The sequence below is a fragment of the Bos javanicus genome, chromosome 21 (assembly GCF_032452875.1).
Source record: "Bos javanicus breed banteng chromosome 21, ARS-OSU_banteng_1.0, whole genome shotgun sequence".
In the NCBI taxonomy this organism is placed as follows: Eukaryota; Metazoa; Chordata; class Mammalia; order Artiodactyla; family Bovidae; genus Bos; species Bos javanicus.
Window position 1 is genome coordinate 20,654,422 of NC_083888.1, and position 27,857 is coordinate 20,682,278.

Here is a 27,857-nt window from a genome sequence, read left to right on the forward strand (position 1 = left end):
TTCATGATTAAGGAACTGGTTTAATCAAATATAGCATGTCTATATTATGAAGCACTTACTATGTGGCTGTTAAAAACAGCAAGGAGGATTTATGATACTGCTTACAAAATACTTCTAAGATGTACTGCTGAGTGAAAAAGCAGTGAGTATAACACCCCACAGCTTGTATGAAGAGTGGGGAGGGTGCACATGTGTGCTTGTGCGCCCTCAGTCTGTAGTGGAAAGGGTACACAAGACTGCTGCCAAGACTGCTCTGGGAAAGGGGAACCAGGGAATGCAGGGAGGAAAGCACACACCCTTTTGCAATGTTTGAATTTTAAATTATATGTATGCATTTCTAAAGGTACCAAATGTTAACGTTTTCAAAAATGGGTTTGGAATGAACTGTGGCTATAGGGTCTATGCTGTTGTTGTTCAGTCCCTCAGTCATGTCTGACTGTTTGCGACCCCATGGACTGTAGCCCACCAGGCTCCTCTGTTTAAGGGATTCCCAAGCAAGAATACTGGAGTGGGTTGCCATTTCCTACTCTAAGGGATTTCCCAACCAAGGACCAAACCTGTATCTCCTGCATTGCAGGTGGATTCCTTATCGCTGAGCCACCAAGGGACGCCCCATGGATTCTATATATATATTGTTTATATAACTAACGTTCTCTATTGTCTCCTAGGACTGGGGGCGCCAGCACTCAAAACGTGGAAGAAAGAGTGAACTTAGGTGTAAAACTGGAACGGTGCAAATGGCAATGTAGCCGGGAACAGAAAGGTGGCGCTACAGAGCGCAGGCGAGGACTCAGCCTGTGAAGAGGGCAGGGTTCTCAGAAAATGATGCTAATATGTATCCCAGGTGGCACTAGTGGTAAAGAACCCGCTTGCCAATGCAGGAGACATAAGGGACACTGGTTCAATCCTGGGTCCGGAAGATTCCCCTGGAGGAGAGGGCATGGCAACCCACTCCAGTATTCTTGCCTGGAGAATCACATGGACAGAGGAGCCTAGCGGGCTACAGACTATGGGGTCCCGAAGAGTCAGACACGACTGAAGCGACTTACGCACGCTGTTCCCTTCAAAGGAGTCAGCTGAGAGCCTGTGTACTCACAGGAATCTCTGCATTCGGGGCTTGAACATGTGTCAGGATCGCCTGCTTGAACCCTTGGCGTGGTGACACGTTACTCGCTGGTAGCAAATATTTGTCTACAGAGGATGGATATAAATATTGGAAACAGTTCAATGTCAGCGGGCCACAAATTTGGTGAAAGAAGTGAGAGATAAGTTATGCAATTAATCTTGTGGTAAAAAAAATAATAATAAAAAAAAACCAAGGCCTAGAATCAAAGCAGACTGCTACTCTGATGTTTCTCAAAAATGGGTTCTGATAGCTAAGCCCAAAGAGGATGCTCAAAAGATGTGTGCCTTGGCAGCATCCTTGTAAGGAGGCTCGGGACCCAACGGGACTACTTTGAGGAAGCCAACGCTCACTTCTTCGTAGGTTCTGTCTGTCTGCTCGCGACAGCGGCCCGGCCCGGGGTGGGGGAAAAGCGCCGGGCCGGGAGGGCGGTAGGTAGGCGGCTCAGCTCTTCTTGCGCAGCTGGCTGTACTGCGCTCGGCCCAGGATGGGCTCCATGACGCTGGGCCGGAAGAAGCTGTCGCTGACCCGGCGCGTGGGCTTCTCGCGGGGCACGGCCGGGAAGGCGGCGCGCGGCAAGGCGGTTGCGTCCACGCGTTCCTCCGCGCCCAGGCCCCGAGCGCTCCGCAGGCTGCCGCGGGGAGGCGCAGGGCGCGGGGCGGGCTCTGGGCAAGCGGGCGGTGCCCCGGACCCTCTGCGTTCCGCCTCCCGGCGCTCGGCCTCGGCTGGAGGGTTGTCGATGTCCCGGAATTCGCTCTCGGGTTCCATCAGCGACAGCCTGGGGAGCTGAGGGCCCGGCAGCCACGTTAGGGCCCTCGGCTTGGCCCTTGTCCCTGCACCTCCCACCGCCGCCTTGTCTGCGGCCCGGCGGTCACGCGCGATCCGGAGAGCACAGGCTGGGGTGGGACGGGGATGGAAGATGCAGGGGAACCTGCTGAGGACGGCCACCCCTGCCGGGCCTGCAAGTGCGGACCCACAAGGCAAGGCACGCAGCCACCCTCTAGTTTCCGGACCCTGGGGTCCCCCTCAGAGGTCCCTCAGTGGAAGGTCAGGGGCTTTCCTGACTCTTCCTTGGCCCAATTCCGTGAGCTAAGGACAGCTAAGACAGTCCCTGCCTGGGTCAGAGCACCCACATCTGGCTCCATTTTGGGTCCAAAGTGAAGGGAGCTCTCTGCCAAGACCCCTGTTTAAGTCTCTTGGTGAGAATGAGTGACTAGTAACCCATTCCCCACCCCTACCCTCCCAGCCCTCTCACCCTTAGCTTGAAGGGGCCTCCTGCTCTGACCTGCTCTCTAGTGCCTGCATGACCTGTTAACTTGCTCTGGGAAGGGACCCAGGGACCCCCAAAGTGATAGTAGACACCCCCTGGGGTTTTCCTGCTGGGAACAGGTATTGGAATTGGGATGCGGGCAGCTTCTGTCCCCTGGAACACAGCCCACCCCCCAAGGGGTCCTGGAAGCCTCCCTCCAACACTTCCCCAGGGAGCAGCATGCAAACCTGCCAGGCCCCTCGGTTGGGAGCTGAGGGGTGAGGGCTGATCCAGTGGGGGCCCCAGATGGATGACTGGTGACCTCTCCAGCAGCAGGTAGGAAGGATGGATGTGGGGGAAGGTATCAGGCCAAGGACACCAGTCTCTATATTCTAGGGGCTGCAAAGGCCCCCAGTCAAAGCCACAGTATGTCAGAATGTTTTTGGGGCACCGAGGATCAGAGACTGTGTAAGGGAGAGCCGCTGTCGCCCCTTCAGTCTAATCTGCTTTTTTGGTGGGGTGGGCATTAGCCAGAAGGGTGGGGGGCGCTCACCGGCACGTAGTTCACCACTGTGTCCACCACGTTGTCAGTAACACCCTTCAGGGCGTCGGACAGGGACATGGCCCTGCCCTTGGTTGAGGAGGTGGCCTGGGCTGGCGTGAGGTGCAGCATCCTCCCCGCCGTGCCCAGCACAGCCGCCGGTGCCCACATCACGACTGAGACGGTGCTCTGGAGGGCCTTCTGCAGGGTGTGTGCCACGCTGCCCAGGAGGCCCTGTGAGCCTGGCAAGGCTGCCCCCTGGTGACCAGAGCAGGGTCAGTGGCTCCACAGCAACTCCCCTGACCCGTCCCCTCCTCACCAGCCCCGGAGCTAGAGGCAAAAGAATCTGGACACTAAATCGGAAAAAAAAAAAAGAAACTATAGGCCTGGCTCTTGGGCAGGTCACTTCTGTGCTCTGAACCTCAGTTTCTTCATCTGCAAAATGGGGATGACAGTCTCTGTCCTATTTTATGGGGTTGTTGTGAGGATATGCTGAGAGAACTATTCTCTGGGTGCTCAGGGGTGGCAGGAAGAGTGCTGCACCCACGTGCACGTCCCTGGGCCTGGGGGCAGAGACCCTTGTGTCACCCTGTGCCTCTGCTCCTCACCCCCTCAGGGGGCCCCCTCGGCTGGCACTCTCCCCTCACCTCGCTGAGCTTGCTCTCCTCGGTCTCTGAGTCCTCCTCCTCCCCGGTCTCCTCCCCGTCAGTGTCCGTGTGCTCCTCGTGGTCCTCCTCCTGGGTGGCCGTGAGGCTGTGCAGCCAGGGCACCCGCACCTCGCTCCGCCGCCGCGACACCACCTGCATGGCCGCCGACGTGCCCCACTGGGCCAGGCTGCTCTGAGGGCGGGAAGGCGGCGGTCCGCTGGCTTAACCGCCCCTGCCAGAGGCCAGGCAGCCCCAGCAGGCAAAGCCCGGCATCCCCAGGGTCAGGGTAGGGAGAGGCAAGCAGGTCCTGGCCCCAGCGGACTGTTCCAACTTTTTATGGACTGATAACTTACACCCACTGAGGTGCTCACGGCTTTAGTGTACAGCTCTGGGAATTTTTAGAAACACATGCAAGTGTGACCAGCACAGATCAAGACAGAGACCATTTTCAATACCCCAGAAAACTCTGTGCCCCTCACCCAGTCAGTACTGGCTAAGGGGACCACATACTGGCCTCTATCACCAAGCATTAATTCTGCCCATTTGTGAATGGGCTCACACGTGTTTTCTTTCATGCATAGCTTTTGTTCAATGGTTATGTTGTAAGATTCACCCACATTACTGAGTAGTTTCTCCTTCTTCATTTCTGTGTCACACTCCACTGAATAAATATACCAAAATTTACCTATTCTACCGCTGATGGACATTTGTGTTGTTCCCATTTCTTAGCTAAGGATAAAGCTGATAGTAACATTTCCAACATGTCTTTGGGGGATATAAGCTCTCCTCTCTGTTGGGTAGAGTTGCTGAGTCATAGATAATGTGTATGTTTAGCTTTCAGAGGTACTCCTTGTCGTTCTTTAAAAAGTGAAAAAAATCAAGTGGGCCAGAGGGTCCCATGGGAGGAAACTGACCTGGGCAGGTGGGCAGGTGTCCGCTGAGGCACAGCCCAGCTCATTTCAGACCCCTAGGGGGCCCCACAAACAGAGTCTCCTTGTTATACAACCTTAGGGGACACCATTATTTTCTATGTAAATGGTGGTATCTGAGGTTGCGCCATAGAGTGGCCTCCATCCGCTATGGGCTAGGCTAGGGCGCAGGAGTTAGCCTAGCCCCCGTGGGGAAGTGACCCCCAGTGCAGGGGACTGTAGTTCCCTACAGGACCAGGCATGTGGTGGGCTCTCAGCAAACATTTGCTTGAATGAATGAGCCAGGTTTGACAGTGCTTTTAAAAGTGCCACCCTCATGATGGCTGAAAAGTGGTTATCTAGTATACTGACCTTTATGCTGTAACATTTTTATTTCCTTTTTTAGTTGGGGCAGGGGGCTTAGTTTCTTATTAAAGTTCCTATGAGAAAAATCCAGGCTATCCCTGCTAAAATACACAGAGTGTGTGGTGTTGGGGGGAATAAGCCCTATCTGGGGCTAGAAAAGACAACTCTATCAGAGGTGCAGTGGGATGCCAATTAGAAGCCTCTAGAAGGGAAACCAGAAGCCTGGGGGCAGTCAGGGATATGGCCCAGCTAGGGCTCTCTGCCCCAGAGGAGGGGTTTGGTGCCTTGCACCTTGCTTATTCAGGGGTGACACTCCCAAGTGCCTACAGAGAAGATGGGTGGGGGGAGGTCTCTGCTTTCTCCCAAGAAGGTTGGGGATAGAGTAGAACCTAGAGGGAGAGTGGGAGAGACAGAAGGGCGGGGCAGGATGACCCTAACAAGCAGGCCTGCCCTCTTCTCCCCTTGCATCCTAGAGGGTTAGCCCTCCACCCCTTCTAAGGTCTCTTATCCTTAGACCTAATGTTCTACCCCCGACTCCTGGCTGGAAGACAGGAGGTTCTCAGGACAGGAGGTGAAGTTGGATAGGGGATGGGAGGGACCAGGAGGTCCACAGGGTTCCCAGGCCATGGCAACTCAGGGCAGATACTCACCAGAGGTGCCACACCTGGGATCCACATGGCCAAGGCATGGCCCTGTTTCAGTGCCCGGGCTGTGGTCTGGAAGGTGTGTCTAGAGAGAGTGTTGGCCAGGGCCCCAACCCTGCTCACGAGGCTCGGCTTGGCCTTGGGAGGTTTCTGGGCATCCTGGAGTCCTGGGGCAGCGGCTAGGTGGGAGTTGCAGGTGGGGGCGGGAAGGAGAGGAAAGCAGATCAGAGAGGGGCTGGACAAAGCTGGGTTGTGTCTAGAGTTGGAAAGGGATCACCCTACTCCAACACAAGCTCACTGGAGATTTGGGGAAGTCACTTTCTCCACTTAAAAATGGGGAGAGGGGCCAAATGAAAATGGAGCCCTCTGGAAATCTTGCTGGGCCTTCCTTGCTCCACAGCAGTGGCTGTGTGCTCAGTCGCTTCGGTCGTGTCCGACTCTTTGTGACCCTAAGGAGTATACCCAGCCAGGCTCCTCTGTACATGGGATTCTCCAAGCAAGAATACTGTCGTGGGTTGCCATGCCCTCCTCCAGGGGATCTTCCCAACCCAGGAATAGAACCTGTGTCTCCTGCATTGCAGGCAGATTCTTTAACCTCTGAGCCACCAGGGAGAGCACTGGCTAGATGAGCCCTGGCTGCCTCTTCCTAATCCACAAGCAGCAGAACAAGGGTGGGGGCGGGGATCTCCCTTTCCAGCAACCCCCACAATGGCAGATACCTGACTCTTCGTTGGCTGGAGGGAGGAGGAACTCTACCATCTTCTCGACACCACCCAAGGCCAAGTCGGCCCCTCCAGAGGCCAGCCGGCCAGCTCGGGTGTTGGCAGCATACTCGGCAGTGTCTCTCGCCATCCCCCAGGCGAGCTCACAGCCGGCCAGAGCGGCCCCTAGGATTTTGTCTGAAGTGCTGGCAATGGGCACACTGATGCTGTTCCTGGCGCTGCGAAGGCGGGTGGAGATGGTGTCCTTCAGCTCAGAGGCGATCTGGTGAAAGCAAGGATGGGGAGTCAGGCATGAGGCTCTGGCAGGGCCTACATCCCGCTTCAGGAAAGTCTCATTTAAAGGCCCAGGGGACTGGCGCCAGTATTGGGGCACCTTGATTAAGCTGAACTTTAAAGGGAAAGGGCTCCAGTCCTTTCTGCGCCAACCACTTAGATCTCCTGGCTTCTCTGCACCCCATTTCTGCCTGTTGAGATGCTAATCATCCTTCAAGAATCACCCCCAGTGACCACCTTCTTGATAACACTTGTCCTCATCTCCTCCACGCACCTCCTCCACAGTCTCTTCTGTCCTCAGAGCACTTCTTACATTCCCATCTGTGCTTAGGTGATCGTACGGATGTGGCTGGCCTTCACACAGGTTCTGCACTAAAGTAATGTCTTTCTCTCCTTTGACTTTTTGCTTTTTAATACTGTTCCTTGGGTTCCTGAATATTCCTTGGAAGGACAGGTGCTGACGCTAAAGCTCCACTACTTTGGCCACCTGATGCAAAGAACCAACTCATTGGAAAAGACCCTGATGCTGGGAAAGATTGAAGGCAGGAGGAGAAGGGGACGACAGAGGATGAGATGGTTGGATGGCATCAATGACTCATGCCAAACTCATGGACATGAGTTTGAGAAAACTCCAGGAGAAAGTGAAGACAGGGAAGCCTGGTGTGCTACAGTCCATGGGTCTCAAAGAGTCAGACACAACTGAGCTACTGAACAACAACTCCTTTGACTTGGGAGCTTCTTTATGACAAAGGCATTGCCCTTTATCTAGAAAAATAAGTGAAGAGCAAGGCCTCAGAGCTGAACAGCCCTGCTCTCCTGTGTCCTCCACTTCAGGCTGTGTGGTCAGGAGGAAGTCACTAGTTTTCTCTGTCAAATGGGGATACCACCCCATCCCAGAAGGTTGAAAGTGTTAGTTGCTCGGTTGTGTCCGATTCTTTGTGACCCCATGGACTGTAGCCTGCCAGGCTCCTCTGTCCGTGGGATCCGCCAGGCAGGAACACTGGGGTGGGGTGCCATTCCCTCCTCCAGGGTGTCTTGCCGACCCAGGGATCAAACCTGGGTCTCCTGTATTACAGGCAGATTCTTTACCGTCTGAGCCACCAGGGGGAAAGAGGATTAAAGGAGAGGACTCTATAAATCACGTGTCATGACTCCTGGCATAGGATAGGGCTCACTCAGTAAATGTGAGATGAGTGGTACTTTATCAGTGAGATGGATGAGGTCTGAGAGTGAAATGTATTCCCCTAAAGCACCAGACCTGGCCCTTACCACAGCAAATACCCAATGAATAGGTATCCAGGTGAAACGACTTTTTCAGTCTCATGGTTCATAAGGTGTTGGATTGTGAAGACATGGGACTGCAATCCTGAGATCTGGTTGAGTGTGACCCATGATCTTAGGCATCTGTAGTCACCAAATGGGAGAAGGCGATGGCACCCCACTCCAGTCCTCTTGCCTGGAGAATCCCAGGGATGGGGGAGCCTGTTGGGTTGCTGTCTATGGGGTTGCACAGAGTCAGACATGACTGAAGCGACATAGCAGCAGCAGCAGTCACCAAATGGTATGATGTAGGCCCATGGGGTATCTCATAGAGGGGGGATCAGAAGCAGTGGCCCCCACCCCAAGCTCCTGTCCAGAGTCTGCCTCTGGGCTGTGCCTGCTGGTTTCAGAAAGCCTGCCTTCATCTGGTCCCACAGGGAGAGGAAGAAGCCGGTTATGCAGTTTTAGGGGCAGGCAGTGGCCACCAGCCTGGGAAGGCATATGCCATGCCATCCTGCATCATGGGCTCATGCCTGTTCTTCCACTGAGAGGCAGTGACAACAGAAGGTGGACGTGCGGAGAAGAGGGGAAGGGCTCACCTTTTCAGGAGGATACTGGAGGGCGGGGATCTTTTCCTCCAGGTGGTCCAGGCCTCGGCAGGCCAGCTCATTGGCAGCTACGACTGGAAGCAAAAGGCCGTGGTGGGGTGAGCCCTGCCTTCACTGTGAGGACCTAGCAGGGGCCTCTGTGCCGAGGAAGGCACCTTGGAGCCCTCAAAATCCCCAGCCCTGCCACCTCCAAAGCGCCGGGCAGCCCAAGGCCCTCTGCCACCATTGGCCCACATCCACTGTGACTCCTTGAGACCGGGATGTCTTCCTTCTGGGTAGCTCTGCAGTCATGCAGACCTGCTCTCAGAGCTCGGCGCCTGCATCTGCGGTGTGACTTCAGGCAGGTCACAACCTGGCTGAGCCTCAAGTTCCTTGTTTGTCAAGTGCAGGGTTGTCAGGAGGAAGTGACAGAACCTATGGGAATCGCCAACGGATCTTGGTCTCTTGACCTCCTATGACCCCCGTCTGGGTGAGCGCTGGGTGAACACAACAGGGGAAAGCAGAAGTGGCAGCGGGGCAGGAAAGGCAGTCAGGCCTTAAGGGAAGACCTTGCTGGGAGCTGGCCTGGCACCGCTTAGGTCCAGAGATGACAGGCTGGTCTAGAGTGCCAGATGGTCCGTGACCCTTTGTTTTAACCTTGAGGAGTGAGATGGTCAACAGTGGGAAGAGGGTCACAGGGAAGAGAAAGGGGCAAGTGACAGAGGATGCCAATGCTCTTGGAAGACATGGCCCAGGGGCTACTGAGGACGTCAGCTCTGCGCCCATGATCATGGAGATCACAGTTTCAAAGGATACCTACGTCTTCTCTTTCACATATTCTTTCTCCAGATATCTTAGGTTTTCACAAAATTCTCAAGCAGCAGAGAGAGCCCAGATGACTCAGCTGACTTCTGATATTGGGCCAAATGAGACCCAGGGAGATTACTTAAGGAGCTTTCAGGCAGGGAGGTGGGCCCAGGCCCAGGTCTTCTTTGTATCTGTCCTCTCCTATTTGCTATGCCAAATCCACAGGTACCCATAACTCTCTTCAGGATGGTGGAAGGTCCTAGACTTCTGGAATTTCCCTCAGTCCTGTCAAGAGCTGTGCCAGGGAGACCATATTTTCAAATGAGGCAGAACAAATTGAACAGGGGCAGGCCTGGTAAGCTGTCCTCCACCTTCAGGGCCCCGGCTGGCAGCTCTCTTCTGCTGCTGCCTGTTATGGGGCCAGTAGCATCAGCTGCAGGACCCAGAGGGCTTCCCCTCTCCCTCTACTCCCCCCAGTCCTGCCAGGCCAGCCCTCCTGCCCACTGTCTCTGTGCCAGACTCTGCCAGTTTCTGCTGCTGCTGGATCTGGAGCTAAACTGTGTGTCTGGTCTGCCGTATGCCCCACATCCCCCACTGCCCACCCCATAACTCTGTCCACCCTTCTCCTGCCAATTATCATCCTAGGAAAATGCCAACTGGATCAGAGATGAGGCATTATAGATGAGATGAGACCTATGTCTATATCTATCTCTCATCTCTCACTTAGTAACGTACTTGCACACTAGGTCTGTTCAGTCGTGTCCGACTCTTTGCGACCCCATGGACCCCATGGCTCCTCTGGCCATGGGATTCTCCAGGCAAGAATACTGGAGTGGGTTGCCATGCCCTCCTCCAGGGGATCTTCCAGACCGAGGGACTGAACCTGCGTCTCCTGTATTGGCAGGCAGTCTCTTTACCATTAGTGTCATATATCTACATCTAAAGCATCTGTATCTATAAATAAAACAACTATGTAATGGGATGTAGAGAGTTAGGAAGGTAGTCAGATACAAACAAAAAGGCAAACAGACAAGCTGGTATCAGACAGACTGGCAGACAGGTAAAAGACTGGCAGGCAGTCAGCCTCCGAGTGCCACGAGGACTCACACTGGGTGGACAGCCTGCGGACCACGGGCTCCATGCTCCAGGCCGCCAGGCTGCTGGCGCCCTGCACGCCCTTCTCGTAGGCATTGCATACAGAGGCCACCAAGGGGTGGGCTTCCTTGGTGCTGGCATAGGTCTTCTGGAAGCACTCACAGGTGCCGCTCACCACCGGCAGCTGCAGGACCCGCTGCAGCACATTCTCCTGCTCCTGGCATGGAAGGAAAGCAGCGAAAGAAATCAGCCCAACTCCTTCTCCTACCTCCTGGGGAGGCGGTCTCAGAGCCTCGGTGCTCACTAGGGCTGGCCTGGGTCCAGATGACTCAGGAGGAATCCAGAATAGAGAGGCCTCAACAGGCCTCACAGGAAACATAAGAGCCGGGTGGCCGCGCTCTCCTGGTCACAGTCCTGGCTCTGGAAAGCTCCTGAGGCAGCCTCCATCCTCCAGGGGCCACCCCACCCTTTAGCCACTCAACTTGAACTTCATGGCCAGGAGTGAGTGTGCCGGTGCACCTGTCTAGAGCTTTAGTCCACCGTGGATTGGGAGCTTCACCTGAACATCTTTTGGGTCTTTCTGGGACACACCTCCCTGCCTCCAGTGCTGGTCCCACTGCCCTGGGTGCTCCCCTTCCCTCCCACAGCCCTTTCTGTCTGGCAGAAGACACAGCTTGAGCATCGTTTCTTCTGAGAAACTTCCTGACTCTCCCTCATATCAGAAGTCACCATCTCCCTCCCAGGGATGTGTCCGGACTCACACATGGTGCTGCGCTTGTGCTGGTCACCTGTGTACTTGGCTCCATCCCAGGAGACTCTCACCAATGTATTTCCAGGGCCTCACCTAAAGCCTGCACAGTCATGTTAGCTAATAGGTGACAGGGCTGCACCTAAGGTGTTTAGACCTGGCCAACTGGACAGAATGATAGAATCCTAGGCCTCCAGGGGCCTCTGAAGCAAGAGTGCTTCCCATATCCCTCTGGGAGTCTTGCATTTGGAATTCTCCTCGAATGGATCTCACTCCTCGTAGAGTGGCCTATGCCCCTCGTTGGACAGCGTGGCTGAACTGGAATCCACCTCCACCCACTGCTCCACCCGATGCCCTGTGGAGCACATCTATTTCATCATTCATTGGCTGGCCTTTCACGCACTTGAAGATAAGCATCTCTGCCTTTAGCAGTTCCTTCTGTATTCTAAACAGCTCTAGTTCCTAACTTAGCTTATAAACGACTCAGTGCCCTGATCTACTAATTCCATCCTCTGCACACACTACATTTTGACAGAGCCTTTATAGCACTCAAGCTTAAAGACAGCATTCCAGGTGTGATCTGAATGTGTGGGGTCCAGTGAGACCATCATCTCTCATTACTGGGATGCTGGGCTCTTATTAATGCATTCTAACTTTGGCAGCAGGCACATAATTAAACTTTGGATCACCTAGGAATTTTGGTTAAAATTTAAAAAGTGGTCTTTGAGTGAAAAAAATGCAGATTTTAATTTTGCAGAGACAGACAATATTTACTCAGTGACATTATGCTCCAGGCACTGATTGAGGTGCTTCGGTAACATAACCTCAAGTAACTCTAACAGCAACCCTCTGAGGTCAGCATTGTCACCGGCACTTTGCCAATGAGGAGACAAAGACGCAGCGATATGAAGTGACTTACCCAACAACACACAGCTAGTAAGTGGCAGAGCCAGGCTTCCAACTCAGGCCTGAAGTGGCAAGTTTGTGATTTGCTTCAAAATAACATAAGATTGGTGAAAGGATGGGCGAGGAGAAGGCAGTATGTCCATGGGATTCGGTTGCTGGGGCTAGTGAAGGGTATTGTATTTTCTGTCTATTCTTAGGAATATCAGGAATTCTCCACATAAACATCCCAAGTCTGGCTCAGATGTTCAGGTTCTTTTTGTAGTTTTGAATTTGCACTGCTACATAGTTTTTCTCCAGAGGGGAGGACCTAGCTTCTTCTGTTTGTAGGAGACTTGCATGTACACCAGACCGTAGGCTACAATATTTCAGGTTTTGGTCTTGCAGATGAGTTTGACAATTTGAACTAGAAAAAGGTTATGACTGTAAACAAGAAAATTTTTCTTTAACATTTTGGACAAAGCTTTCGGGAACTGATTTAGGCAAAGCCAAAGAGGAAGAGAGGTCCTGGGATGGAAATACACTACCATGTGTTAGGATGGCTTAATTATGCACGTGACCATTTTATGCCTCTCTGTGTTCTATGATCAAATACAACACATGGCGATTCCTAGTGCAAAGGTTAGTTAAAGCCTAACTCGGGACAAGATGGATATTATTTAGGCTCACAATTTTTCAGTTTCATTATTTGAACTGTGCCTAAGTTGTAGAGGCCTTGCCAGGAGGCATCAATACACCTAAACATGTTAAACCTCTCTGAGTCATACTGAAGACCAGGCTACACAAACAGTACTGGACACACTGCCCCTGTAATCCCTTCTCACATACATAACGTGTGCTGTGTAGCTCCAAGAGGTGCCATTTACATAGACTAACATATCCAAGATGGCTCTGGAGTTACAGAATGCAGTCTCAGTCCTGAGAATTTAGTTTTGCCTGGATGGACAAAGCATGGACTTCTGTGCCAGGCTTTAGAAAACAGTAGTTCCCTTCCTCTCCTTGTCCCCCACCAGCCAATTTTTTCTCCAAGGTGCTCAGTTTTTAATAGGCATCATTCCCCCCTCCCCGCCACCCTTCAGATTCTCTAACAGCCTTCTGCAAAAGCAAGAATAATGAAGATGTAATGCTCAATGAATTATGAATATAACCTAGACATATTTTGCTCTAAGCCCCCTGAGCCCTTCCTCCCAGCTCCTCCCTCCCCCAGAGTTGTCTACTGCTTCATATAAGCCCAAGTTACTTACAGGGAGGTCTCCATCCAGCAAGGTGGGGCCCTTGTTGACTGCCATTGGAGCTCTTCAAGCTGCAAAGCAGAAGGTTTTAGGTCCATGAGAAAGTCCTCAGCCTGAGATCCACAGGGTCAGTCCCTATCCGTCAAGGACATCAAGGGGACCCAGACTTCAAGTTCCCTGAAGAGAAGGCATTTGGAGGATGAATGTCACAGACAAGTGGCTAGTCCTTAGAGTCCTACAAGGATGAGACCTGGCAGTCTACTTGTCGAGACCAAAGTTTCTTATAAGTATTCAGGGTAAGAAACAAAAAATGAAAGTAGCTTCTAAGAGATAAGAGGTTTTAGATGAAGTTTAGGAGCTCTTAGATGAGGGTCCAAGAGACTAAAAGAATGAGTTTCAGGTTTAGTCTTTTTTTTTTTTTTAATAAAAAAGTTCTGCATTAATTTCTCTCTTTTTAATCAAGCATAGCAGCCAGTCTTTCCTCTGCTCAGCCAGATAAGAAAGTAGCCATTTGTAAAACCAGCCATTTCAGTTGTGGTCTGGAAAAGCCAGTGGCTGCAGAGTATTTACATTCTTGGTCATTCACCCTCAATAACCTCTCCCTCAGGGGTTTCCCTGCAGGCCTCTTCATCCTCAGTAAAATTCCCAGAAGACCCTCACCCTCAACTTTTTTACTTCTCAGAAACCAACCAGGTAAGGTCGTCTCGGAAGCCCCACACTCACTCCAGCTGATGTTGTCTCAGTGCCACAGAGCCCAGGCTGCCGAATGTCTCGTCCGGAGGAAACAAATCCAATTGCTCTTGAGCAAAGCTATTAACACTTTCCAGCTAGAGGAGGGCAGAGAGGAAGAGAACGTCTGGTCAGCCTGTTGTCATGGTTATTTGACCCAGGGTCCCCTGGGCATATCCTGACTTCTGTAAGGAGATTTAGCCAACTAGGGGGTAGAGAGCAGGGCTGAGGGAAAACCAGACTCAGAGGAGTTATTATTCCTGAGCAATGAAATATCTGCTCTGTGACCCATTTCTGACCCTCACTTCTCAAAAAAGCTGTTTTCCAGAAAGAAGATGTTGGGTTATATGTCATTAAACTCATAACCTCTAAAGTTTTATAATCTTTGACTCCTTTTCCATAGAGGGTCCTGTGGAATGGTTTTCAATCCATTTCCCTCATCCTTATTTTTTACTATCAAGAATGACTTTTGAACAGTAAGATTTAAACCCACACAGGAATACAGTTTACCTGAACGTGTTAGTCTTTTGATTATGAAGATAAATTACTCTCAGTGAAGAAGAGAACCAGAGCTGGGGTAGATTCCTTGACAATCTAGGCTTTAATGGAGTTATTTCAATCTCTGTAAATCCCAGATTTCCAGAAAGTTTATTGAACTCTGCCTGATTTAAGATGCCACCAGAATATGCAGTGAGAAAGCCAACTGGATTTTGTCAAGTCTGGAAAAGACAATGTTGACCAAGATTCAGTTACTGATCAACAGCATCCAGACAGCCACTGATCACCTCTCCTCCCGTCCTTAGTAATGAATCAGACAGGACCCCAAGTGCTAGTTTCTGGCTTCAGAGATGATGGAGGGTTGTGATATAAGCCATAGTTTTCAGATTATCTAAGAAGGGCTTTTTAATTAACATAGGTAATAGGACAAAACTTATTTCCCTTATATTTTGCAAAATCGTACCTACTGTTGGCTCTCTGCTAAGCTGTATACTGTGGGCAATCAGAGAAAGAGGCAGCAAGTGGAGAGGAATGGAGATGTGTAATAGATCCTCTGTAATCAATTGTATGTCTAGGATATGATAAGGCAGGAAACTAGAAGTCAGGAAGGGGAGGAAAGAGTCAAATGGAGTCTCCAAAAAGAATAATAAATATGTGATACCACCTATTTATGATAAAAACTCTTCAGAAAGTGGGCCTAGAAGGAACCTACCTCAACATAATAAAGGATACGACACATAATAAACATATGACACACCTACAGCTAACGTCAAACTCAATGGTGAAAAGGTGAAAGTATTTCCTCTAAGGTAAGGAACAAGATAAGGATGTCCACTCTAGACACTTTTATTCAACACAGTTTTGGAAGTTCTAGCTATGGCTATCAGAGAAGAAAAAGAAACAAAAGGAATCCAAAAGATTCCAAACAAAAGGAATCCAAATTGGAAAAGAAGTAAAACTGATACGATACCTAAGAAATCCTAAAGATGCTGCCAGAAAACTACTAGAGCTCATCAGTGAATCTGGTAAAGTTGAAAGATACAAAATTAATACATAAACATTTCTTGCAATTCTATATACTAACAATGAAAGACCAGAATTATAGATTACAGAAACAATCTCATTTACCATCACATCAAAAAAAATAAAATACCCAAGGAGGCAAAACTATAGGATACTGATGAAAAAAATAAAAGATGACACAAATGGAAAGCTATACCATGTTCTTGGATTGACAGAATCAATATTGTGAAAATTACTATACTACCCAAAGCAATCTACAAATTCAGTGCAATCCCGATCAGATTACCAAGGGCATTTTTCACAGAATTAGAACAAAACATTTTACACCTTGTATGGAAACACAGAAGACCCTGAATAGTAAAAGCAATGTTGAGAAAGAAGAACAGAGCTGCAGGAATGAGGCACCCTGACTTCAGACTATACTGAAAAGTTACAGTAATCAGAACAGTATGGTACAGGCACAAAACCAGAAATATAGATCAGATCAGGAAACAAGATAGAAGTCCAGCGATAAACCCACGTACCTGCACCTATGACCACCTCAGTTCAGTTCAGTTGCTCAGTCATGTCCAACTCTTTGCAGCCCCATGGACTGAAGCATGTCAGGCCTCCCTGTACATCACCAAGTCCTGGAGTTTACTCAAACTCATGTCCATTGAGTCAGTGATGTCATCCAACCATCTCATCCTCTGTCATCCCCTCTCCTCCTGCCTTCAATTTTTCCCAGCATCAGGCTGTTTTCAAATGACTCCATTCTTTGCATCAGGTGGCCAAAATATTGGAGTTTCAGCTTCAGCATCAGTCTTCCAACAAATATTCAGGACTGATTTCCTTTAGGATGGACTGGTTGGATCTCCTTGCAGTTCAAGGGACTCTCAAGAGTCTTCTCCAACACCACAGTTCAAAAGCATCAATTCTTTGGCACTCAGCTTTCTTTTTAAAGTCCAACTCTCACATCCATACATGACTACTGGGAAAACCATACCTTTGACTAGATGGACCTTTGTTGGCAAAGTAATGCCTCTGCTTTTTAATATGCTGTCTAGGTTGGTCATAACTTTTCTTCCAAGGAGCAAGTGTCTTAATTTTATGGCTGCAGTCACCATCTGCAGTGATTTTGGATCAAAAAAATAAAAAAAATATAGTCTCTTACTGTTTACACATCTATTTGCCATGAAGTGATGGGACCAGATGCCATGATCTTTTTCTGAATGTTGAGTTTTAAGCCAACTTTTTCAGTCTCCTCTTTCATCAAGAGGCTCTTTAGTTGCTCTTCACTTTCTGCCATAAGGGTGGTGTCATCTGCATATCTGAGGTTATTGATATTTCTCCCGGCAATCTTGATTCCAGTTTGTGCTTCTTCCAGTCCAGCGTTTCTCATGATGTACTCTGCATATAAGTTAAATAAGCAGGGTGACAATATACAGCCTTGAGATACTCCTTTCCCTATTTGGAACCAGTCTATTGTTCCATATCTAGTTCTAACTGTTGCTTCTTGACCTGCATACAGATTTCTCAGGAGGCAGATCAGGTGGTCTGGTATTCCCATCTCTTGAAGAATTTTCCACAGTTTGTTGTGATCCACACAGTCAAAGGTATAGTCAATGAGGCAGATGTTTTTCTGGAACTCTCTTGCTTTTTCAATGTTCCAATGGATGTTGGCAATTTGATCTCTGGTTCCTCTGCCTTTTCTAAATCCAGCTTGAACATCTGGAAGTTCATGGTTCACATACTGTTGAAGCCTGGCTTGGAGAATTTTGAGCATTTTCTATGACAAGGGAGGCAAGAATATACAGTGAAGAAAAGATAGTCTCTTCAATAAGTGGTACTGCAAAAACTGGACAGTTACATGTACAAAAATGAAATCAGAACATTCCCTAACACCATACACAAAAACAAAATAGATTAAAGACCTAAATGTAAGGCTAGGTACTATAAAACTCTTAGAGGAAAATATATGCAGAACATTCTCTGATATAAATCACAGCAAGATCTCTTTCAATCCACTGCTTAGAATAATGAAAATAAAAACAAAAATTAAAAAATGGGACCTAAGCTTAAAAGCTTTTGCACAGCAAAGCAAACCCTAAACAAAACGAAATGACAACTCTCAGAATGGGAGAAAATATTTGTAAATGAAGCAACTAACAAGGGATTAATCTCCAAAACACACAAATAGCTCATGCAGCTCAATATCAAAAACAAACAAATAACCCAATCAAAAAACAGGTGGAAGACCTAAATAGACATTTCTCTAAAGAAGATATAGAAATGGCCAACAAACATCTGAAAATATTCTCAACATTGCTAATTATTAGAGAAATGCAAATCAAAACTACAATGAGATATCACCTCACATCAGTTAGAATGGCCATCATCAAACAGGCTATAAACAAGAAACGCTGGAGAGAGTGTGGAGAAAAGGGAACCCTCTTGTACTGTCAGTGGGAATGTAAACTGTATAATAATTATGGAGAACAGTATGGAGGTTCCTTAAAAAACTAAAAATAGAACTACCATATGACCCAGAAGCCCCACTTCTAAGCATATATCTAGAGAAAACCATAATTCTAAAGAATTCACACACCCTGTTCACTGAAGGACTATTTACAGTAGCCAGGACACAAAAGCAAGGTAAAAGTACATAGAGAGAGGAAAGGATAAAAAAGATGTGGTACATATATATATAATGGAATATTACACAGCCATAAAAAGAAATGACATTTGCAGAGATGTAGATAGACCTAGAGGCTATCATACAAAGTAGAGTTATGTCAGAAAGAGAAAAACATTGTATAATATCATTTATATGTGGAATCTAGAAAAATAGTAGAGATGAACTTGCCTGCAAAGCAAAAATATGTATAGAGTCACAAATGTAGAGAAGAAACTTATGGTTATCAAAGAGGGAGGGGGTAAAATGAGTTGGGAGATTGGGACTGACATATATTTATAATTGATACAATGTATAAAATAAGTAAATAATGAGAGCCTACAGTTTAGCACAGGGAACTCAGTGCTCTGTGGTGATCTAAATAGAAAGAAAATCTAAAAATGAGTGGATATATGTATATGTATAACTGATTCACTTTGCTGTACAGCAAGAAACAAATACAGCATTGCAAAGCAACTACATTCCAATAAAAATTACTAAAAAGTTTAAAATATGTGATACATTTAATACTTATTGATCCAACCTGGGCTTTGAAAATATAAGGCAGCAATAGAGAGAAAGGGAAGTACCTAAAGAAGTGGCCTCTGCCTTCACCTCACTTCAATGTTCAGGTCAAATTATCTATGTGTCAAGAGAGCAACCTGGGCCAAAGGGCAGTGTTAAGACTTTGAAGTCATGGCTTTGGGCCAGAGGGAGTACAGGGCTCTGTGGCTGAAAGCTCTGTTGACAAAGCTGGCTCTTTGGCCGTGTCAGCTGGGCATCCAGGATGTGGGTGAGAAGTGAGAAGTGGTGAAAAGGGTCTAACAGAGTCCCATGGGAAGAGTCCACTTTCCAGCAGCAGCTTGAAGGATGTAGTTATTTCCTTTTATTCCCCATCCCTATATGCCCTGCCCCCAACCCTGTCCAACTACCCCATGAGCACAGGGACCCTGGTCATCCGGTATACAAATGGATCCCAGATCTAAGCATGGCACTCAAACATTTGTTGTTGAAATTCAACAAATTCTAGGCAACAATGTTCAGCTGTGAATGTGCTGGTCTATACATCTAAGAAATGTCTTTGGACAAATATTATACGGTATCACTTAGTGGTAAAGAACCTGCCTGCTAATGCAGGAGACATAAATGATGTGGGTTCAATCCCTGGGTTGAGAGGATCCCCTGGAGGGCACAGCAACCCACTCCGTATTCTTGCCTGAAGAATTCCTTGGACAGAGGAGCCTGGCAGGCTACAGTCCATAGAGTCCAAAGTCGGACATGATTGAAGTGACTTAGCACGCACGCACATATGGAATCTAAAAAATAATACAAATGAATTTATATACAAAAGAGAAACAGACTCACAGACATAGAAATCAAACTAATTGTTAGCAAAGGGGAACAGGGGTAGGGATAAATTAGGAGTATGGGATTAACAAACTACTATACATAAAACACATAAATAAGGATTTTTTGTATAGCACAGGGAACTATATTCAATATCTTATAATAACCTATAATGGAAAATAATCTAAAAAATACATATGTATCACTGATTCACTTTGTTGTACGCCTGAAACTAACATTATTGTAAACCAGCTATACTTCAATTTTTTTTAAAAGAAAAAACAGAAATACAGTTATTAAGAATACTTACCATTTGATGTAAGGGTATGGGGTAAAAGAGCAAATAGGTGAGGGAGATTAACAAACTTCTTACAGTTATAAAATAAATGTGTCACAGGTATGGAATGTACAACGTGGAAAATTTAATCAATAAATATATAATACCTTTGTCTGGTGACAGATAACTAGATTTATTGTGGTGATCATTTTGAAATGTGTAGAAATATCAAATTACTATGTTCTGTACCAGGAAATAAGACTGTGCTGTAGGTCACTTTTACTTCAAAACCAAACTCATAGAAAAAAGAAATCAGATTTGTGGTTATCAGAGGCAGGAGATGGGGAGAGGGGTAACTGGAAGAAGGCAGTCAAAAAGTACAAACTTCCAGTTATAAAACAAATAAGTACTAGGGATGTATGCACAACATGATAAATATAATTAATACTGTTGTATGTTATTTATGGAAGTTCTTTAGTGAGTAAACCCTAAGGGTTCTAAATGTAAGGAAAAAATTTTTTTATTTCTTTAATTCTGTATCTATATGAGATGATGGATATTTACTAAGATTACTGTAGTAATCATTTCCTGATGTATGTAAGTCAAATCATTATGCTGTACACCTTATACAGTACTGTGTCAATTATATCTCAGTAAAACTTGAGGAGAAAAAAAATATCTTTGGTTTTCAGAATCCCTCCTGAATGAATATGGTGGATTGAAGGTGGGGATGGTTAGTTAGAAAGGAGAAAAGTGCACAGGGATGGAGGTACCATTAAGGTTTTCACAAATTCTAGAAGAGGTGGCTTTTCCCAAGCTCCCCATCACCCACTCTAACTTGCAGAGGACAAAACTACCAAGATGGACACACTGTTAAAATGCCATTAGAGTCAAGCTTTTCCAGGCAGAAGAAAACACCACTGACGGGGATAATATATGGGACCCTCAGCAGTCTGGACAAGATTGTCTTAGAGGTCTCTTTCAACCAGGATGTTCTATATTTAAATCTTTCTTCATCCTTCTCCTGCACTTGGACCTTCCAGCCAAGAGCTTATTTTACCAGAACTCACTCTATCGACTGTGTAGACTGCTTATCTTAGGACCACCTTTAACTCTTGTCCATTCCCAGAACACATTCACAGATACATGCGTAAATTCTGTCTACAGATTTATTAGACATAATTTATTACAGTAGAAGATATGGACAAAGTATAGTTAATATTTTTTATTTGCCCCGATCTAGCAGTTTTCATTTCTCAAATTCCCAAAATGTTCTTTGTCAAATCCTGTATCTTGATTGGTTACTCAGACAGCCAAGTACCTGAATCTATTTTTTAAGAATCTCAATCACATTTATGGAAAATTTACTGAGTGTACGTTTCTCATTGCTCTTCAGATAAATGTGATGGCTTTACTGGTAAGGCTGACCCTGGCCTCTTATCTGATGCTACCCTATTTCTCTACCTCACTTGCCTCAAATTAAGAGGATCCACAATCATAAGAACCCAGCACCCTGCATGAGCAAGTGGCATCCACTCAGTATTCTGGTGTCTTCCTCACTCATAGCTCACTGCCCTTTTCCACTTTTCCCAACCACTCCACAAATATGAACTCTGACTTACAGAATGTTATGATCCTTCTACTTTATAGTATTCATGAAGTTTCTTAACTTCATAAATTTCAATGAAAATTAATATATAAATGCCCATACTGTTATATGGCTTTAAATAAAACAATCCAGTTGGTGGATCTAGATATCCGTAGAACAGAATATAAACCACTGGCCAACAAATGTTCTTAAAAAAAATGCTTTTTGTACGGGATTCTGGAGAGTCTCACACTTCTACCCAATCAGGAAGACAGTGACACATGAAAAGAGCACTGGATTGGGAGTCAGAGAAACGAGGTCTGGCCTCAGTTTTGTTTTTTGCCTGTGCTAGGTCTTAGTTGTGGCATGGAGGATCTTAAATTGCAGCATGTGGGATCTAGTTCCCCGACCCGGAATTGAACCCTGGGCTCCCTGCATTGGGAGCACAGAGTCCCAGCCATGGACCACTAGGGAAGTCCCTGTCCTCAGTTTTAACCTCAATCTCCTCATCCGTCACAAGCTGACCCACAGGCACCAACTGTGACTTTCCACATTATTTTTACTTCATGTCCTTTCTATCTGCTTTTTATTTATTTTTCCTCAGTGCATTACCTAAAGACACAATTTAAACCATAAAGACACCTGATGCATTTCTGATTTTACTCCTGGACAGAGGAAGGACAGTAGTGCAGCGACGTGAAAGGTAAGTTAAGAGGCTAGAAGGCCAGCTCTGCTCCATCCTGGCACTGACAGCTATGGAGGAAGTGGGATAAGTGACCGGATCAGGGGCCTCTGCTAGATCTGAGAGGGGGCTGTGCATCAGACCTACTGGAGTTCTGCAAAAGTAGCCAGGCACACGGACTCAGTCATGTCCAACTCTGTGCGACCCCATGGACTGTAGCCCACCAGGCTCCTCTGTCCATGGGATTCTCTAGGCAAGAATACTGGAGTGTGTTACCATGCCCTTCTCCAGGGATCGTCCCTACCCAGGGGTCAAACCCAGGTCTCCCGAATTGCAGTCACTATATATTAGTGTCCACTTGTTAGTTTAGATCTTTTCAATTTTTCTCTTTCAATTTTTATTCACTTAGCAAACACTGAGCTCCTAATATGCACATAAGAGATGCTCAATAAATGTGAGATGAAGGAAAAATACACAGAAATTTAGAAGTCACTCCTGCATTCTAGAAAACATAAACCTTCAAGCTCTCCCCTTCACCATCCTTGGCCCCACCTCTGTTCATGTCACAGTCACTAAATGTTCATGTGAATAAGTCCTCAAGCACAGTATGACACGGCTGTGCCTAGTGCAGATGTCCATCTCACTTACAGCTTGTCTTCAAAGCAGATACTTGTCTTCAGCCTGAAACCATGTCACTGGGTCTTCAGTTTCATCTGCGGATACGCCACAGTGATGATGCCTGCTACAGAGGACACGAGGCCTCCGAGGCCTATGATGCCAGGATTGGACTTATAGATCCCCAACTGGTCCAAGGGGTTCAGGATGTCACAGAAGTTCTTCACTGTGTCCAGAAACAAGGGAGGATGCCTCTTCAGAGAGTGGAATAAGAGAAGAAGAAAGGACTGGAGCCACTCTGTCTCCTCGTCAGCCACACTGTACCCGAGGGTATCCTGGGATGGTGACTTCTCCCTCTTTGCCCTGTCGTGTGCAACCTGTTTCATCTGCAGGGAGACTTCGTACAGATCTCTGACCAGGCTCAGCAGAAGAGAATAGTAGTAATAGCGGGCAGCCCACCTTCGCCATTTCTCTTTGTTAACACCAGAGGCGAGCCCTGTACTCCTCACGAAGAGGACGGTGTCACAGATGAAATAAATCACACGGTTCAAGCTGGCTAATGTTAGGCATATGCGGGGCACCAGGTCAGTGGCACGAACGCTCTGCTGTGTCGCCTGGAGAGCATGCACCACATTGCCTAGTCTGAACCCTGCAAGAAGAACCCACAAGAATTAACAGTTATTTAATCAGATGTAACAGGATTTTACAGGCAGAAGCCCTGTATCAGGGTGAGAGGTCAGCACTGCTTTCTTTAACAAGTGACTGGCATCTGTGGCTCAGTCCTTGCTCAGGAAAGGAAAAGCACTTTACAGTAGGTTAAGGACACCTAAGATGATCCTGGAAGGCAAAAAAAAGTGACCCTTTAAACTTATTGCCTCCATTTGAATGACCACATTAACAAATGACAACATACTTTAGGCCAGGTCAATCGTAAGTGTGGGTTGTAACAATTTGCATATTACCAGCTATACTTCTTTAGAAGGAAGGTACTGTGGTAACATGAACTCCAGAATACAACATTCTTTTGGAGAGTCTGATGCCTTACATTTTGCTGCTGCTGCTGCTGCTAAGTCGCGTCAGTCGTGTCTGACTCTGTGCGACCCCAGAGACGGCAGCCCACCAGGCTCCCCCGTCCCCGGGATCCTCCAGGCAAGAACACTGGAGTGGGTTACCATTTCCTTCTCCAGTGCATGAAAGTGAAAAGTGAAAGTGAAGTCGCTCAGTTGTGTCCAACTCTTATCGACCCCGTGGACTGTAGCCTACCAGGCTCCTCCATCCATGGGATTCTCCAGGCAAGATAACTGGAGTGGGGTGCCATTGCCTTCTCCAGCCTTACACTTTACTTTCCAGTTAAAAGACTTGCAGTTAAAAGACTGCTTTTTAAAAAAACACTTTCCTTGGTGGCTCAGCAGTAAAGAATCCACCTGCCAGTTCAGGAGACATGGGTTTAATCCCTGGATTGGGAAGATCCCCTGGAGAAGGAAATGGCAACTTATGCCAGTATTCTTGCCTGGGAAACCCCATGGACAGAGGAGCCTTGAGGGCTATAGTCCATGAGGTTACAAACAGTTGGACACAACTTAGTGACTTAACAAAATATCATCCTGCAATTTCTCTGGTCCAAAGCCCCTATGGCTCCCTACTGTCAAAAAGCCAAAGTAGAGATAACAGGATTTAGTGGGTAGCACAACTAATAATACTGTCATATGTGACGCCTACTTCAATTAAATCAACCATTGCCAGGGCATTTCCTTTATCAGAGCACATAACTCGATCAGTGATGCACCAATCAATAAATATTTGTATATATTACAATCTGAAACATTATGGAGGATACAAAAGAAGTATTTTCCATACATGAATATATCTTAGACTCAGTAAATTCTCATAAGTAGCTATCCAGAGCTCAGAAAAATGTTTGGTATTGTTTTATCAAAAATAACACAAAATATGTAATGAATAATCCAGGTTTCCAGTTCTAGCTGTTGCACTAAGTAGCTTAGTGACCTTGGGTAAGTCCTTTCTAAACTTCAAAGACCAGTGATTTTTAAAGGGCCTTTGAGCCCCAACATTCTGAAGAGGGAGAACTTCTAATCTTGGCTTTCCAGTCCACCCAGAAGAGCTCCTTCCCATCCCTCTGCGTGACAAAGTAAGTCTTCTGCTCATCAAACTAGTTTCCTCATTGATCTTCCAACACAATGGTTTAATCAGAGCAGTCCTGAGCCTCCACTAGACGAAACTACCCTTCAAGAACGCTCTCCTAATCCTTCTCCCTCTCGCCACACCTCAAGTTCCACCTCCTCAAAACACCTTTCTTTTTCTCAACCAACATATTTGGTACTAAATCTTATATCATTAGACCATGTGATTTTAGTTCTTCCATAAAGCTCAGAACTATACTTACATGAAGCAGATACTCAAAATGAATTAAATGAGTACAAAACACTGACTGCTTTTTTGCCTTTTACATGAAAACAACCCCACAAATGACTTAAGAAAAAGTATCCATCCATTTCCTCTAGCAATCCCTCAAGAAAAAGGAAAAGGGAAGGGGGTCAAGGATATAGCTACTGTATTCTCTCAGGGCTCCCAGGAGCCAGAAGTTCATGTTGGAGATTGCCAGAACATTTTGTGATTCTAAGAACTAAAGGTGAACTAACACACTGTATGTCCCACTGGTTACGATGAAGCAGAAAGACAAGACGCTGCACCAAATGTGAACAGAGGAGAGTGTTTGTGAACCGTCTGCAGCAAAATATTCCGTCTTTAAGGCCTATCATTCCACGAGGGCAGCCCTACTAGTGATCTTCATCAGTAAGCTTGACTGACTAGAAATTCATGACCTAGGAAGTATTTTTGTGAATTACAAGGTCTGAGGATTCTAAACCAGGAGCCACTGTCCCTCAAGGGACAGGGTACTTACATTTACGGCCAGTGCTCACACTGGATTCCAGTTTCTTGAGCTTCATTACAACCTTCTCATTGTCAGCTTTAGGCTCTAACAAATATCTAAGCAACATGCATGTGTACTGAGTGGCTCTGAAATGGAAAAGAAAAATGAGGAGAATGATTTACAAGCCAAATAAAATGTGATTCGTGAAGTAAGGGAAAGAGAAACATGTCTTGCCGAAAACAAAGTTTCCAAAACAATTTCTCATGCAGCAGCTCTCACAAGAGCAAAATTCTGCAACACTCATTTCACAGGGCCAAAGGGTAGAACATGTGATGAAAATGAAACACAAAGGTAATGAAAGAGAAATCTGCAAAAATAGAGTAACAGTTTCTCAGAACGCCCATTGCTGGCACAGACAAATGGATATAATCAAAAGAGTAAACTGCAGAAAAGTCTACCTCACGTTAAGTCTGCAAAGATCCATATTCTTTATTTTCTCCAGTGTAAATTTCTAAAAGATTTTCAGGTTTCTAAAAGGAAATTTTTACCAAATACTTAATGTGACAGGTCACACACTCAAACCAGAACCAATGAAAAGTCCACCGCTGGCATACTGTTTAACTTTTTATAAAAGAACCAAATACAGACCAACACGTAAATAAGTATAGATTTGTCTTTCAAACTAATTAGCATCTTATATAAAATACAGACTCCTGTTTAATACTACTAAATATTCAATAAAATGATTACTGTTGTGAGTACAAAGAGCAATGCCTTACTGACAGAAACATAACAAATGAAATATTTTATATCATATAACCAAACATCTAAATGCATTTGGCTTCTAGTAAATAAAGTAGGTAGATGCCTGTTTCCTACTCTCCTGTAACTGCATCTGAATCCCCTTGTGCTATAAATATTATTCTCAATAAAAATGTTGAATGTGTTACTATGCCTGAAGTAATAAGAAACAATCTCTCTTTCTCTTGTATGTTTCCTGGCTAAAGGGCTCAAGTTGGTCAGGTCAATGAATCCCTTTTTCTCAGATCTGGCCTAATAATAGGAATACGTCCAAAAACAAGACATTATTTTCTGAATGCCAGTGTATTCACAAAAGCTGCAGACCACCAAGAGGATTAGGAAATGAATACGAGAAATCTCAGATCTTGAGATAAGTATATACTAAGTACATATAATAAGTATATACCAAGCAATTATTTATTAACCAACCTCACTGATAAAATTTGCAGAGTATTTTCTAAGCACACTGGAACTGGAGGCTTCTGTTTTAATGAAGTTTGTACATAATGTGACCATTTTGAAAATCTACCAAATTAGTTAGAAAGATAGTATGGCTTGATGGTTAAAGAACTGGGTTCTGAAGTCAACTGTGTGGTTTTCTCAGTTCAGTCACTTAGTCCCTATTAAACTCCTTCTGCTTCAGTTTCCCCATTTCTGTGAAATGGGAATGATTTCAAGAATTTAACCTAATAGGGTTGTGTTGACAGTTAAGTGGGTTGTAACACTGAGAAAGTGGGTTGTAACACTGAGTGTTAGTTGTAACACTGAGAAAACATCTGGCATAAAGCCCGGTTCCAAAAGTCTCATAATTGTTGGGGTTACTATTCATCTGTATGTATCAGCATTGTACACTCAGAAGAAGAAAAACCTGTTAAATAAAACTGCAATTGTGACTAATTTCTTTTTATTAAGCACGACTCAACCAAATCCCTAAAAGAAACGTTAGGAGCTAATATTAAAGCCACAAGCTCTAATATTTTCAGCAGCACGGCGTGTACCTCGGAAGGGTGGTCAGTTCTGAGGCTCTCCACACTGCATTTTACGGTTCACAAAACTATTTCACAGGCGGTATCTCGCTGAGATACGGATGACAAACACAGTTCCTCCCCATAAGTATTTCATGGAGCTTTTCAAGATACTGACAAGTGCTCAGATGTCAACCCCGAGTTTGTCTGAAATAATTCCTTGGAGGAATATTGAGCGGAGAAAACCCACTCTTCCTGGGGTCAGGAGAGGAGGGTTCGTTGGCTGGTTTACCGCAGCCGGCGGCCTGGAGGCGCGGGACCGGACGGGAAGGGAAATGTGTTCGGCCCAACCTCATTGAAGTTGGGGTGAGGAGGGGCTCCCGGGCCACGCTACCGCCGGGAGCCGGAAGCGGCTTTCCCGATTTCGTCCACTGGGCTACTACCGCCCTCTCCGGGTGTGGAGAACTGGGAACCGTCGACCCGAGTGAGGACACCCGGGAAGGGGTAGAGGCCGTGGGCACCTAACTCACCTGAAGAGTCGGTCCCGGCCCTGGGTCTGGTTGGTGAAGCGGATGAAGGCGTCCATGGCACCCAGCCCAAGGACACGCGTCACACCAGGCTCTGTCACTAGTCCTCAGGGGCGGCCAACTATTCCCCGCGGGAGCGTCAGTCTCTCCACAC

At 46.6% G+C, this 27,857-nt stretch overlaps 2 protein-coding genes across 7 annotated transcripts; both read right to left on the bottom strand.

Moving 5' to 3' along the window:
• Positions 1-13,918, bottom strand: PLIN1 (perilipin 1). 3 transcript variants are annotated; one of them, XM_061394435.1, is made up of 9 exons: positions 13,829-13,918; positions 13,118-13,176; positions 10,235-10,439; positions 8,333-8,415; positions 6,198-6,462; positions 5,485-5,657; positions 3,561-3,752; positions 2,926-3,171; positions 1-1,909 (listed from the first exon to the last, which is right to left on the bottom strand). In XM_061394435.1, exons 2-9 carry the CDS (start codon positions 13,160-13,162, stop codon positions 1,568-1,570), a joined length of 1,551 nt encoding a protein of 516 aa, XP_061250419.1. In that variant the 5' UTR covers positions 13,163-13,176; positions 13,829-13,918; the 3' UTR covers positions 1-1,567. The 3 variants fall into 3 exon arrangements, with proteins under 3 accessions (XP_061250419.1, XP_061250420.1, XP_061250418.1); XM_061394436.1 differs by having other exon boundaries at positions 13,796-13,883; XM_061394434.1 differs by having other exon boundaries at positions 13,766-13,855.
• Positions 13,852-27,790, bottom strand: PEX11A (peroxisomal biogenesis factor 11 alpha). Of its 4 annotated transcripts, none has more exons than XM_061394439.1 (4): positions 27,707-27,790; positions 25,441-25,556; positions 22,551-23,166; positions 13,852-13,932 (listed from the first exon to the last, which is right to left on the bottom strand). In XM_061394439.1, exons 1-3 carry the CDS (start codon positions 27,760-27,762, stop codon positions 22,595-22,597), a joined length of 744 nt encoding a protein of 247 aa, XP_061250423.1. In that variant the 5' UTR covers positions 27,763-27,790; the 3' UTR covers positions 13,852-13,932; positions 22,551-22,594. The 4 variants fall into 4 exon arrangements, with proteins under 4 accessions (XP_061250423.1, XP_061250422.1, XP_061250425.1 ...); XM_061394438.1 differs by lacking the exon at positions 13,852-13,932 and adding an exon at positions 14,465-14,553; XM_061394441.1 differs by lacking the exon at positions 13,852-13,932 and adding an exon at positions 19,137-19,324.
• Positions 27,791-27,857: the final 67 nt, after the last annotated feature.

Coding starts and splice junctions, on each gene's coding strand:
- PEX11A (XM_061394439.1), bottom strand. CDS start 27,762: ATGGACGCCTTCATCCGCTTCACCAACCAGACCCAGGGCCGGGACCGA. Junction 25,557..27,706: donor GGCCGGGACCGACTCTTCAG/GTGAGTTAGGTG, acceptor TTTCCATTTCAG/AGCCACTCAGTACACATGCA. Junction 23,167..25,440: donor TGTGAGCACTGGCCGTAAAT/GTAAGTACCCTG, acceptor TTCTTCTTGCAG/GGTTCAGACTAGGCAATGTG.
- PLIN1 (XM_061394435.1), bottom strand. CDS start 13,162: ATGGCAGTCAACAAGGGCCCCACCTTGCTGGATGGAGACCTCCCT. Junction 10,440..13,117: donor TGCTGGATGGAGACCTCCCT/GTAAGTAACTTG, acceptor CTTCCATGCCAG/GAGCAGGAGAATGTGCTGCA. Junction 3,172..3,560: donor AGGAGAGCAAGCTCAGCGAG/GTGAGGGGAGAG, acceptor TCTGGTCACCAG/GGGGCAGCCTTGCCAGGCTC.